The sequence below is a fragment of the Adiantum capillus-veneris genome, chromosome 21 (assembly GCF_014529385.1).
Source record: "Adiantum capillus-veneris isolate H3 chromosome 21, ASM1452938v2, whole genome shotgun sequence".
NCBI classification, from domain to species: domain Eukaryota; kingdom Viridiplantae; phylum Streptophyta; class Polypodiopsida; order Polypodiales; family Pteridaceae; genus Adiantum; species Adiantum capillus-veneris.
This window is the reverse complement of record NC_140951.1, coordinates 137,353,950-137,367,874: the sequence shown is the minus strand read 5'-3', so window position 1 is coordinate 137,367,874 and position 13,925 is coordinate 137,353,950. Positions and strand designations below refer to the sequence as shown.

At 39.3% G+C, this 13,925-nt stretch overlaps 1 protein-coding gene across 1 annotated transcript; it reads right to left on the bottom strand.

The window, feature by feature from the left end:
• Window positions 1-9,522: 9,522 nt before the first annotated feature.
• Window positions 9,523-11,415, bottom strand: PSRP4 (plastid-specific ribosomal protein 4). The gene is made up of 3 exons (XM_086494280.1): window positions 11,178-11,415; window positions 11,023-11,087; window positions 9,523-10,044 (listed from the first exon to the last, which is right to left on the bottom strand). The coding sequence occupies exons 1-3, from the start codon at window positions 11,329-11,331 to the stop codon at window positions 9,904-9,906; spliced, it is 360 nt and encodes a 119-aa protein (XP_086350406.1). The 5' UTR covers window positions 11,332-11,415; the 3' UTR covers window positions 9,523-9,903.
• Window positions 11,416-13,925: the final 2,510 nt, after the last annotated feature.

Genomic DNA, 13,925 nt, shown 5'->3' with positions numbered 1-13,925 from the left:
CTAAAGGCTAAAGATGTACGTAAGAAAGAAAGTGAATCTTCTTCAAATGCAACCATTGCAAAATCTTTTTTTTTTTGTTATTGATGCATAATGGGATTTTAGTGCACAGTGTTCATATGACCCTTGTGTCCATGATGCATGCATGATTGAGGTTGCAGGTTCACATATGTCATATTTTGGCACTAGTGCTACAAAGCTCATTACATCTCATTGTGGCTTGTTCACTTCTCTTGATGTTGTCCCCAATAAAAATATTGTCAGTTGTGCCAACAATGCCTCTTATCGAGTTCAAGGAGATGGAGAGATTATACTCATCACTGTTGCAATTAATGGAAGTTGCTTCATACTTTTTTATGTTATTTTTTTGCATGGGATCAATAAAAAAATGATGTATGTCTCTTTATTAGCAAGAATTAATCTTGTTGTAAATTTTGTGGATGACAAATGCACTCTTCACGATCTTGATTCAAGTGATACTGTTGTGACAATAGGTCAATTCTTATAACAAGTGTGTGAAAAACTTTCCAAATGCAATTACAAATTCTAAATTAGTTTCATTTGCTAAACTATGGCATGCAAATTTTGGAAATCTAAATTTTTCCATTTTGATACATTTGCAAAAATTTGATATGGTTGCATAAATCACAAACTTTTGTTTGAGCGTGACATCCACTTGCAAGACAAACCATTTGTCATTGTCAGTACAAAATTACAATTATGACATGTCATTTGTGGAGTTTTTGTCCTCGTACATTGGTAGAAATAAACGCATTGGTAAACCTATAAGAAAAGGGCCTCCCTTTATAACAAGAGATAAAGTTGTGCAACAAGTGAGAAGCTAAAAACTTTGTACCGAAGAAGCCTTGCATTATGCCCATACTAGCTTAGTGAGTGCCAATTGTTATACCTTTCCTGATTCTTTTCTAAGTCAAAAATATAAAGTGCTTACCATTTTTTTCTCAATTGCTATTACTTATTACCTTAGTGTAATGCATGTCAATGATATTTGTGCTTCCATAGAAGGAAAGAAGTTGGGTGTTTCTTCTACAAATTTGTGTGCTGGTTTTGGTAGTCATAAAAAAAAGAGGTGGTTGGGCTCCACATGTTGATGATGTTCTTTTGTTTTGTGTTCACTAAAAATCAAGGAATCCATGCCTTTATAAAGGCTTTCAAGTGCCCTTTTACTTGTTGGTGGTTTGGTTGGTGTTTTGTGTCTGTAGCCCTAGCCTCAAAAAAACCATTGTAAGAGGGTGGCAAGGTTGAGAGGACTCCCTTGGCCCTAAGACAATGCATGGGGTGGCTAATTTGAGTGTGTGTCTTTTATTTTAAAAATTCAAATGGGACTTGAAATTATAACTCTTGTAGGGCCAAGTTTGTTTATTCTTGCTGTGTTGAGGTTTGTTTCAGTTGAGGAGCCAGTATCACTTTATCAATATGTTTGAAGCTTTGAGTATGCATGCTTGAGATTCTTCAAGGTGGTGGATGAGAAGTGTGGTATCACTCTCTCATTGTGAAGTAGAAGATGCAATTGGTTCATATGATCTCCAACTTCCAAAGTGATATACTCTCTCTCTATCTCTCTCTCTCTCTCTCTCTCTCTCTCTCTCTCTCTCTCTCTCGTCCTAGTTCGTGATACAAAGAACTAGGTGGTGCCCCTACATTCTCCAAATTGTGTGCATGGTGCTTGAGTGTGTTGTTGTTGTTTGGGGCTTGTGTGTTGTGTTTGTGTTAGGCCCCAAGCCATATGAGCAACATGGGAGCCTTGAGAGGTATCGGAGGCCACTTCTCTTGTCGCTTGTCCAGGACCACCTCAGTACAAAGTGGTTTTATAAGCTAAAACATAAGCTAAATGGAAGTATTGATCTCTAGAAGGAAAGGCTTTTTGCAAAAGGTCGTGCTCAACAAAAGGACATTGATCATGAAGAAATTTTTGCTTCCACTTGTCATATGCATGGTGTTCATTTCATTTGCGCATTGGTAGCTTATTTTGGATGAGATTTACATCATTCAAAAATTAAACCTGCTTTCTTGAATGGTGACTTGTATAATGAAGTGTATTAATACAACCTCAAGGTTTTGGTAAGTAAGGACAATAAAAGAAAGTGCGCAGATGTAACAAAGCATTGTATGGTTTAAAGCATTCTTCTCATACTTGGTTTGAGAAGATAGATAATCATTGACATCACATGGCTTTTAAAATAGCGCAACTTAGAGCATTTTGTATGTAAAATGTGTGAAATATATATATCTTATCGTTGTTGTGTATGTTGGATGATTTACTGCTCACTGGTCCAAATGAGACACATAATGCTAAATTTAAAGCTAATTTGAATACAGCATTTGAGACATCAATTTGGAAACTTTGTATCATTATTTGGGCATTCAATTTAAGCTATGTGATAAAGGTATTGCATTATGTCAGATAAAGTATGTGCAAACATCACTTGGTTGATTTAGACTCGATAATTGTAAGCCAATTTCCACTCTTGTGAAGACAAGTTTGAAGTTTAAGTCTACATGATGTTGGAGATCCTATAGATGTTACCCTCTACCGGACTCCTATTGGTTGCCTAAAAGGCATTCCTAATGGCTTCAAAAAATTAAAAGGTGCTCCTAATTCAAAGATTACTTTCAAAAACAAAAAAATAATGCGTTAATCTATAGCACATAACGACATGCAATGACAAAGCAAATAGATTTGCAACAATATTACCTAAGAAAGATGAATACAACATTGAGAGAGAGAGAGAGAGAGAGAGAGAGGAAAACGCTAAAGAGAACTTAGAAGAAAACGCTAAAGGAAAAATGAAAGAGCATAGAAACACCTATTTATATGGTCTTTTGACTTTCCATCTTCATTTATCTTTTGACTTTCCACCTTCATCTATCTTTTCATTTCCTAAACTCACCCTTCACTTATGCACTTAATATGTTTTGAAAGAATTTTTATTTTTTTGAGATTGGGGAAACCTACTGGTTGCCTCATATATGTATGCTTTAGAAGGTCATATATTCAATTTGTAGTCTCACAAGTGAGCAAATCTATGCATAACCAAGGGTCTAAGTATTGGTAGGCAGTTAATAGGATCTTTCACTACTTGAGTGGCACTATACATCTTGGGTTTTTTTAATCTTAAGGGGAATTGTTGCTGCCAAATTTACATGCTTTTTTTGACTCGGATTGGGTTAGTTGCTATCACACATGAGTGTCCACGAGTGATTTTTGTTTTATGCTTGGCAGCTCATGCATACCTTGGTCCAGCAAGAAGCAACCTACTATGCCCACCTCTAGTTGTCAGGCACATTACAAAGTATCTTTCATAGCTACAAGTGTGTGTGTGGCTCAAAAGCCTCATGATTAGTTTGAGAGTTGGCACTCCCATCTACACTGATGCACTAGCACTTGCAAGGAACCCTGTCTTTCATGCATGCATAAAGCACATTCAAGTGCATTCAGGGAGAGACTCTTAGCTAGAGGGATCAACTTGGCTTAAGTGCCGACACGAGACAACCTTGAAGATTTGTTCACAAATACATTGCCTCGTGAGAACTTAGAAGCTTTTCGAAAAGCTTTGGGCTTGCTTCCCTTTGTGGACATGACACTTCCCTATACTCTATGTGCTAACTCTTGTTCATTGCATCACTCCCAAGGGGGATTTAGAACCATGCATTTGGTAGTGATATGTGTGAACACACTTAATACCGTCGAGACTCTTTTTTTCCTCACGCAAGGGTTTTTCTCGTCGTGATTTGTATATACACCCATCACTCTAGTGCTATCTTCTTTTGTATTAGACCAAGTAATACATTCTCTCTTGTGTTCCTTGAGCTTCTTTTCCATCTCCAAGTTGTGTACATTCCCGCAATTCTAACTCCAACAATGATGTACTACCATGTTATGTGAATATAGGGTGTATGGATAATGGTGTAGGTACTAGAAGTTTTATTGGTAGAGTTGTTTTACCAATTGATGGACATACCTACTGGGATACTAGATATGTGCAAGATCGTGCTTTGAGTGTGCTCTCTATTAAGTGTTTCGTTACTTCACACATTAACTCAACAAAAGCAACGAAAAAGGCATGGGATAGACCGACTTCTTTGTGTGTAGGATGTTATGAGAAAAAAATCGCTTATTGTGTAAAGAGTTAGAATCAAAGAGTATGCACAAGAAGGATGATATGGATGTATTCTTTGTGGAAATTTAATATCAAGGAGAAATTAACTACTCCTGGTGAGGCCGTTCTTCGCCTTTTCCTCGTGAAAAATTTTCTTGATGCATCGCTAGATTCACACTCTGCTTTTGCCTCCACTTGGGAGACTTGTGACTGAGAACAAGTTTGATGCTATAGAGTTTGGTGGTCTTATCTCCATATTGCTGCAAGAGGCTCAATTTAGAAAAAAGGGATAAATAATATGATGTTGTATAAGCATTTGTGGCTACTCCAAAGAAAAATAATAATGTTTTCACCTCTAATGCCCCCTCATTGAGTAACAAGCTTGTTGCTACTTCTTCCTGATGTAACTACCTATCAATACCTTGGTAATGTCTTTGTTTATTACTTAATATGGCCACAATTGCATTACACCATTAACTTGGTGCAACCATATGCATGGAGGTAAAGCCTCTCATCAAATGCTAGAGATCCATGTGCCAATAAGCATAATGGCTCCCAAAAGAAAAAAACATGAGGTTATGTAAAATAGAGAAAAAGCAGAGTGATAAATATTATTTTCTAACCGTGGACCATGTTTAAGGAGTTGAAAATAAAGTTTTAGGTTTGAAACATGATTTTTTCTTTTTGGGCTAAAGGGAGAAAATACTTTGTAATGCCTAAATCGAAAATACAAACGTAATGAAAATAGTCATGCCACTCTAGATGAGCTATATATTTTTGTAGCATTCAAAAGACAGCAGGGGAGACCCGATCTTTTTTAATATGTTATTAGGGAGAATCGGGGAAGATCCCCTATGGCACAAAAGGGAAGGGGTGTCGTGGGCCCATAGGTAGGTGGCGATCGATGTGGGAGGCACCGAGCGACGATGAAAGTGAGGTGAAGGCAGACGCAATGACATAGCACTATTGAGGTGGGGGCTGTGGCAGAACAGTAGTGAGAGGCGAGGGCCAAATAGGGAATGTTTTTTTATAGTTAAAAAAATGGGCAACACCATACAACATCGCAACACTGCTCGACTGGTTAGCACGGCTCCATGTGAGCCATGACCTCTGTGGGGTTGAGTTCGAATCTTGCATCCTCTTTTTGAAGGGTAAGAATACAAAGATGAAACGAATGGTTCAGGTGGGAGGAATCTTCCAAAGTAAATGAATAAATAAACGAACGAGCCATTAAGAATATATCTATGTCATCTAAGGCTAATTTGAGATGATTCTCTCTCTTCAATTTAGAGACACAAACTCCATCAAAATTTTATTCCAAGTTGTAAAGTCAGTGAATGAGAAGGATCGTGCCAAAGCGTGGAGAAGCTATGAAACTTGGGAACATTCATGAGGGACTTCAATATCTCCAAGAAGTAAGCAAAACATAGTCAAGGACGTCTGTGATTTCAAGGGAGAGGTAATGTCACAAATTATGCTTTTTATGAGTATGCTTTTTATAATTTAGGAATGCTTTTTATGAAAATTATCTTTAGAATATACTCTAGAAGTCATTTTTCTTAGAAACACAAAAGTGCTTTCAAAAAAGCAAGTGTGATTTTTGTCATTTTCTTGAAGACGAGGGTTTGACAATTGAGAATCGATTTTTGCATGTGAAAATTTTGAAGATTAAGTGCTTACTTTCAAAAGTTAAATACTATGCACGGTTTTTTAAGTCTAATGATAGCATGTAGGTTAAGTTTGGTTTAAAAATATAAGAGGAGGCTAGTTGAAAAAAAAAAAGCCAAAAGGTCTAAAAAGGGGAGGCAGGGCGTTTTGCATGTAGAGGATTCTGTGGATTAAAGAAGTAGATTGCCACACATAAAGAATAATCCTTCACAAAAACGATCATAACTTGAGCTCCGATTGTCAAAATAATGCAACCTAGGGGTCAAAAGAAAGCTCTCTTCAACCCCTATGCATCTATGGTATTAGATTCATGTTTCAATAATGTCTACTATTTTTTGTGACAACATCCTTGCTCATTGATTATTCTCACCAGTCCTGGAGAAGATGGCGAAGAAAACACATGCATGCATGGACCTCTGTAAGTAACACTCTTCTAAAAGAAAGCATGCACATGTTTGTAAGAGTTTTGTGTGTTTTTGTGATGCTTCTACAAGACAAAGAAGAGATGACGAAGAAGGAAGAAGATGACACTTCTTCAAAGAAAAGACTTTGAGAATTTGTTTTTTATTAGAGAAAGACAAAATTGTTGGCTGGGGTAGAGAAAGTCATTTTGTTAGCACAATGAAAAGGACACGTTATGGGTAAGTTGATGTAACATGATTGTATTTAGCTTCACTGTAAGCTTTTGTAATATAAAAAGCCTTATGGGAGTGGTCGGCCTCAACACCATGTGGTTTCTCTCTCTCTCTCTCTCTCTCTCTCTCTCTCTCTCTCTCTCTCTCTCTCTCTCTCTCTCTAAGTTTCTACCTATGGTTATGTGATTATGTTATCAATCTCTTACTTTGATTATTTTAAACTCATAGTAAGTCGATTACTCAAACTTCATTACACAGATACTAATTATAGTCCTACCGGAATGTGACTTAGTGTTTTGGAGTGTTATGTCCATATGAAACCCTACATCGTGGGGAAAATTTACAAGAATTTTAGTAGAATGGTGGCCCCCAATTTTAGTGAATCTATCTAATACCCCAAGAATGTAGCGCCCAACAATTATCTCGGCATGGGTCAAAGCGACGGGCTGGCTATCGTGTCGACCATTTAGTGATCTTGTGAATGGTTCCACCCTACTCTACTACTGGCCCTCATATACAATACAACTCTTTTGCATCAATTCCGTGGTGGAGTGGCTGACCTGTAAGCTTTTTCTCTGAGTGAATTCAGTTCAGTGAAGAAGATAATGTAGGCAAAAACTTGAAGTCTCTTTACGAATGAAAAAGCGCTCCCTCACTTACCAATCACAAAGACCAACAAGGAATCCTATAGTACCTAATGTTTTACCCATCCAAAAATACATATTGTATTTCAAAAGGGTACATTGAAAGCCTATGTACCCCACATTGGCTCTATGCTAGATAACAATAAATAATCCTAGGCCCCAAAGCCATTATCTCGCAGATAATGCCACTTCCGTAGGCGATTAGAAAATCTTCATCTCAACAAAGCCTCATATCTCTCTACCATGGGCATGGCCCCACCTCTCCAATAGCCCCAGAACCATTATCTCGTAGATAATGCCACTTCTGTAGATGATGCAACTTTAAGACGATAAGGAAATCTTCATCTCAACAGAGCCTCCCATGTTTCTTCTATGGGCATGACCCTGCCTCTCAAATAGTCTTACTCCAAGCATTCCATCTCTTTCCCTCCTTTTTGTCTCTCATAAAGAGAGACACACACTATGTGCACACAAAATTAATTTGCAGGGAAAACTATATTTATGCATAAGGAGACTATAGGTATTAGAAATACTAGTCTCTTGTCTCCATAGTTGAATGGGTACTATCTCTTAGTCATTCAAAGTCCACTACTAAGTGAGACCTACCTATTAACCATAACTGCTTCATGAGCATATTTTATTGACCTTATGCTTAAAAGCGAAGCCACTCATATGTGTGTATGTGTGTGTGTGTGTGTGTGTGTGATTACCAAAATACCCCTCTAATTTGTGAAATTCCCGAAATATCCTTGTATCTATTTTGGATTGTTCATGATTTTCTAATGTTCATCTCTTTTTGACAATTGAGATCCATTTTTGAGCACAAAGAAAATTACATCTCACAAAAAGGGCAATTATATCTAACAATAATGAAGCAATTCACCCTCAAAGCCTACATAACCAACTCAAGTTCTAGTTTTAGCATCTTGTATTGATAGACAATCAATCTTCTTACGAAAAGCTACAAAAAAAATTATCTTCGGAGAAACTTAATCTCAACCAAGGGTAGTTTGAGAACTTTGGAGTATTTGAAGGTCATTTTGGGAATTTGTGACTAATATCGAGGGTAATTTGGGAAGTTTTGAAATTTGAGGGGTATTTTAAGTATTTCCACAAATTAGAGGGGTATTATGGTAATTTTCAGCATGTAGAGCCTCAGCTTGCCAGCAAAGCACATGGTGCTCCCTTTCAATTAATGACCATCCTGGTTTCCAATTTAGTTGGAAAGAAGTCCTGGGTGATTTAGAGCTTGCTTGCCCCACATTTTCAACCATGGGCTCTCCCTACACACATTCTTCTACTAGCCACAATCTGAACCCACAATTGCAATGCTCATTTCTACAGTTCTTGAGCAGCTTCTCAACTCCTCACACCCCATGCAATATATTCCTTCTTGTCCCACAGATCATATTTGTCTTTAGAAGACGACAATGAAAAATCTCTCTCTCTCTCTCTCTCTCTCTCTCTGAAATCACGATTGCCTACTCAGGATCCGTTGTACCTTCGAATATGCACGAAAGCCTCAAACACAAAAAGCCGAGCACCAAGAAAAAGTTTCAAAGGAGACAAAAATAAGTAGAATTGAAGGATTCGCAGAAGTAACAAAAGGCCGAAAATAATAACATGGCAACTTCAATACAGACTTTTCGTATAAATCTATGTGAGCCACCCACAACTTCCTACCCCTGCGAAATTTCGTTGCCAATTGCCATCTACATTATTGAAAACATACTACAGTACTCCTATGAGCATCATCAATGCTACCTGTCGATGGGCATACAAGTTATCAGCTCATAGCAGTGTTTGGGAAAAATGTGTCCCCACTTAATATCGTGCCGTTTTGGATTTCAAAAGTGCCGGTTGAGGGCAAGCGCAAAAGGAGGATTTCCGCCATAAAATAGAATAAAATATTTAAAAAATAACCTTATTTTTAAAATTTTCCTCCTGGCAAATTCAAGAAAAGGAATTTTGTATGTTCGGGAAAATGGTTATTCCCGAACACTGGCTCATAGACAGGAAAAACACACACAGAAATGAATGTCACACGTTTGTAAATAATCACTTGTCATCATTCCTCATAAAAACCTGGCCTAATGTACCTCAAAAGGGCTAATACCTTGGGCTGATGAGGGAGAAACCCTGAAAAATTGTCAAGATCGTTTAGTGCAAAGTCGGGCACAGCTACCTAAAACCTCTTCTCAATCAGTTTACGACTGTGCCTTTGCCAAGCACTGCTGTCTGATCCATCTCTCTACTATGAGGATTCCAAGAAGAGAGAGAGAGTACATTAAAGTTCAATCACACAGTTATCATGTAAGTGCACACAAAGCGCCCTGGCAAGTTTGAGCAAATTGGTCACAGAACACTGTTCAAACACTAGTCATCAAGATAACTCTGGTATTCAGCTATGTGGAATTTTCAATCAGGAAAAAAAGTAGGTGTCTGTAGCAAACAATCTGAAGTCTTAAAACACACATTGCGATTGGCATTTTTGTTGGACACATCATTCATAGCATTGACAGTTTTGCTTACATAAAGCTTGAATGACACTTGGTAATATGGAACAAAGGTTGCAAGAAACGCTCAACTAAGAAATACACAAGATGTTGATGTAATCAGGGGTACATCAAAGAAAAGAAATACCACATTACATGTGATCTTGCAAATGAGCGATCAGTTTAAGGCTATCTTCAGCTGATGTTAGCTGGCCAAAGAGAAGTAATAATACCTTTTTTCAAAATGCCCCTTCGTCAATACGTGTTTTTCAGCAGACTTAACTCGCACAAGAATTCCTTGATGAGGAAGCGAACCATGTAACGATCTTAAGAGGTGCCCCGCTTAAACTTTCTTCTTGAAAAGATTGTCATCTATAATGATCTCCACAAACTCACCATCATCCAATGGATCCTTCCTTGGTGGTCGAGGTGGTAAGGGCACCTCTGGCAAGCCTCTACCCTTGTTGGGCTTTCTTGGTCTTGACTGTCAGAAAGACCAGACACAAAGGTTTAGTTTGGGGGTGCAACGAAAGTATCAGCCATAGATACCCTAACATGGCAAGCTTCGGCAACCAAGAAACTCAGAATGACAATGATATCATATTGATTATATATCTTCTCCGATTCCACTACTAAGTATACCTTGAACTTAATAAATCCAGATTAAACAAAAAGGACAATATATCCTTACTTTTCAGCAAAGCTTATGTACAACGAAGCAATTAAAATTGATATTGGTCCAAACATTGATACTAGTCAGAAAAAGAAGCAAGTTTGGAGTTGAAACAACGGTGGTGCCAAACACTAAAGTCTGCACAACGTGCTAAAGCCAAGTAAAAGCCAGTCCTCTCTCTGGTATGTATGCATATGATTCTGATCTGCACAAAGCATCATCGTACAACCTGTCTGCATGTATCTGTGTAGACTATCAGAGATGCCATCAAACAACAATGCAAAGAGACCACATCTAATCTGTACAACCTGTCCTCTCTCTGGTATATATGCATATGATTCTGATCTGCACAAAGCATCATCGTACAACCTGTCTGCATGTATCTGTGTAGACTATCAGAGATGCCATCAAACAACAATGCAAAGAGACCACATCTAATCTGTCCTAAAACATTGAGACTTGAACACAGCTGTTAAGAGTAGCAATCTAAGTACCAATGTACTGCACTTGGGCAATAAATTTCCCATTTTTGTTCCTTACACAAACTTTTTCCTTCATCGGATACAAAAAAGAACTTGTTTGTCCCCATAACAGACTCCGTACAGCTATGGTAGTGGGGCAGGCACCATTTTCCATGAGTTATACATAATATTCTGTGTTGACATGCCGTTTGACATTCTCTCTCTCTCTCTCTCTCTCTCTCTCTCTCTCTCTCTCGCACACACACACACACACACACAAAAGTAACAACTGGCTCGAAAGATGAAACAGGAAGGAAAATAGACTTACATTGCCGTAAGAGCCCAAGAAACGCTTCCCCTTGGCAGTGCGCTTGTCCCCCCGTCCGCACGTGACTGCAGAAATGAGAAGAAAAACCTATGGAGAAGCACAAACAGAACGCGCACAATACAGACAGAGACCCTAGACAGAAAAGAGTGAATTACCTAAGGGGTAGGCCGAAGATGCTTGAAGAGGGAGCAAGTTGCATGAGAATGGAGGCATCAGGGATGAGGATGCACAGATCGTCTTAGTGAAACCCATCATCGCTGGCGGCGCGACAGAGGAGGCCATAACTGATGCCGACGACGCTGCTGCCATTGCTTGTGGATGAGCTGAGAAATACTCGTTTCACATCGAAAGGAACTTACCATGGCAATTCAAGGGTCGAACTCTTGACTCCATGGCTAGTGTTTGACGCTTGAGCATCCTAAGGGCAAAGGCTTTAGTGATGTATAGGGTAAATGTATGAGTATAAGTGCATGGGCCGGTGGCAAAGGCAGGGGAAGGGACATGCAGAGAAGGTGGCGTTGTATGATTGGTGTGCCCTCAAATTTGAGCTCCCGAATTGGGCAATACCCCCCCCCCCCAAGACAAAAACTTCCACCAACCCTTTCAGTGGGAAATGGGATCCTTAGCGTCTGTCTGATTTTCGACGTTGATTGCAGGTCTTGAGAGCTTTTCTCCGCCTAGCTCTACTGTTGGGTGGAGGCAATTCAAAGAGAGATGGCGGCCGACGCCACCATCTGAACTCACCCTAACAAAAAAGAGGTGATATTTATTTATTAATTAATTTTTTTTTGGGGGGGGGGGGGGAGGGGGAGATGTTCTATTCAATGCAAATTTGACATCTGAAGATATATTTGGTTTGTGACCAACATTAATATTTTTTAGAAATTTGTGCAAGTTGATATTTTCAAATTTTGAAAACTAACTCTCAAGCATCACTTTTGTTCCAAAAGAAGGTCACAAAAGATAGGCCCTGAACCAATCACTTTTTAGAATTTTGCACTTTTATTGGAACAAAGAGTGCTTACTAATGGGCTTCACACACTTGGCCATTCATGCATGCCTCCTTGCTTACTAGTACGATCGGTCGCCTTCGACGGCTTCTCTTTCTCCCCCTCTCTCCCTCTTTATCGCATGCAAAGGGGTTTTTTTTAGTTTTGAACTTTAACCTTCAGATCGCAGATTGTGACACGTGTAAAGGACTCTTCCTTCCGCCTTATTATGTTAGTAGATACACCTACCCTATTCTTTTTTGAGAGCAAAATTTAAGAACATAACTTTTTTTAATGCAAGTGAAAAATTTACTACTTGATGATTAACCACTTGCTTACATACTCTATTTAATTAATCCCATCATCACTCAATTGGTTCCGTCCTTCTCCCTTATTTACAAGATTGAATGGTCTTTGGCCTACCAAAGGAAAGACTATGTGGAACGGGTAGATTTTTTTTCCTAAGTCCAAAACTAGGGTGAGTGTTGATGCGATTTGTTTCTCAACTCAAGAACGTGATGGATTATGCTAAAGATGATGATACAAACTGTTTTCTTGGCCATGGAAGTCACACATTTCATCATTAATACACCAAAAGCAAAGTCAATGAATTTAAGCCAACTTCTCACTTACAACTAGCTATAAATCGAGATAAAACAACCAACTTTCGAGGTACAAGTGTAATGGAAATGCCTAGGAACTTTGAGAGTAGCGAAATTAGGAAAATTAGAGAAAACACTTTTGTGAAATTATTTTGAGAGCATAAAGGGTGAACTTAATCGATGGTAGCAACATAAACATAGTACTTAGTTAACTTGGCATGAACAATGCTTTTCCAAGAGAGAGAGTTTAAAGAACGTGACAACAGTTGAGGACCGAATTTATGTAGAGCTCCCCGCTCCAATAGCCATTTGTATTATAGATTCTCCCATCAATAGAGAGACTTGGTACAATACAATCTTTGTGTTCCTTGTGACCTAGCTGATGCAATGAAGATGGAAAGCTTCACACATCACGAGCATAACATAAACTTTGTAAAAAGCATTAACTATCCCAAGCCTCAGTCCCAAGGCCTCAAACACCTTCAAAGGTGGAGAGAGCTAGCGGGGAATGCGGATAGGGAAGAGGAAGAAAAAACATTCCATAGGAGAAAGAAATAGTTCCTCACTTATCATCACTCTTCTTGCTAGCATAGTAATAAAGATGGAGAAGATGGCAAGCTTAAGCATTGAAGCATGGCTCTTGGTTGGATTTGCATTCCATAGCCAAGAGTGTTGATGTAGGCTCTCTCAGCTTTTCTACTAGCTTGGAGAAGGAGATCGAGCTCTTGCACTTTGCACTTCACACAATGAGAGTGTGTGTGAGCGTGTGTGGGAGAGCATCCCCCCAAGCAGCCCCCCTTCTTGCTTTGGTCAACCCTCCCTTGTAGCTCATGCTTGAAGCTCATTGGTGTCAAGACAATGGTAGGACCAGTTCGGGCTAAGGGCCAGGACGAACATGCAGTCAAGGGGGTCCCTATATTTAGAAGGCCAAGGGCCTATATAGGGCATGGCTGGGTGGTGATGAGCATGTTCAGTTCCCCTGTCCTTTCACTGGTATCAGAGCAAGGTGGAGAGGAGGAAGGAGTGTGGAGCCATGGCGGGGAAGATGGATTTCTCAAGGCATGGTTCTCTCTCTCTCTCTCTCTCTCTCTCTCTCTCTCTCTCTCTCTCTCTCTCTCTCTCTCTCTCTCTCTCTCTCTCGATCGACTTCAACCGAGGCATGGCCTCTCAAGGGTGCTCTCAAGGCGTGGTCCTCAAGATTGGGGAGATTTTGCATGTCTTGCATGGGGAGAGTAAGAAGCCACAGCAGAACTGCGCGGGCATGGACACTTAGCAGACGACGTGGAGCTCGAAGTTTTTGGCCGTGTGCAAG

Coding starts and splice junctions, on each gene's coding strand:
- PSRP4 (XM_086494280.1), bottom strand. CDS start 11,331: ATGGCAGCAGCGTCGTCGGCATCAGTTATGGCCTCCTCTGTCGCGCCG. Junction 11,088..11,177: donor ATCTTCGGCCTACCCCTTAG/GTAATTCACTCT, acceptor TCATTTCTGCAG/TCACGTGCGGACGGGGGGAC. Junction 10,045..11,022: donor TCTTGGGCTCTTACGGCAAT/GTAAGTCTATTT, acceptor TCTTTCTGACAG/TCAAGACCAAGAAAGCCCAA.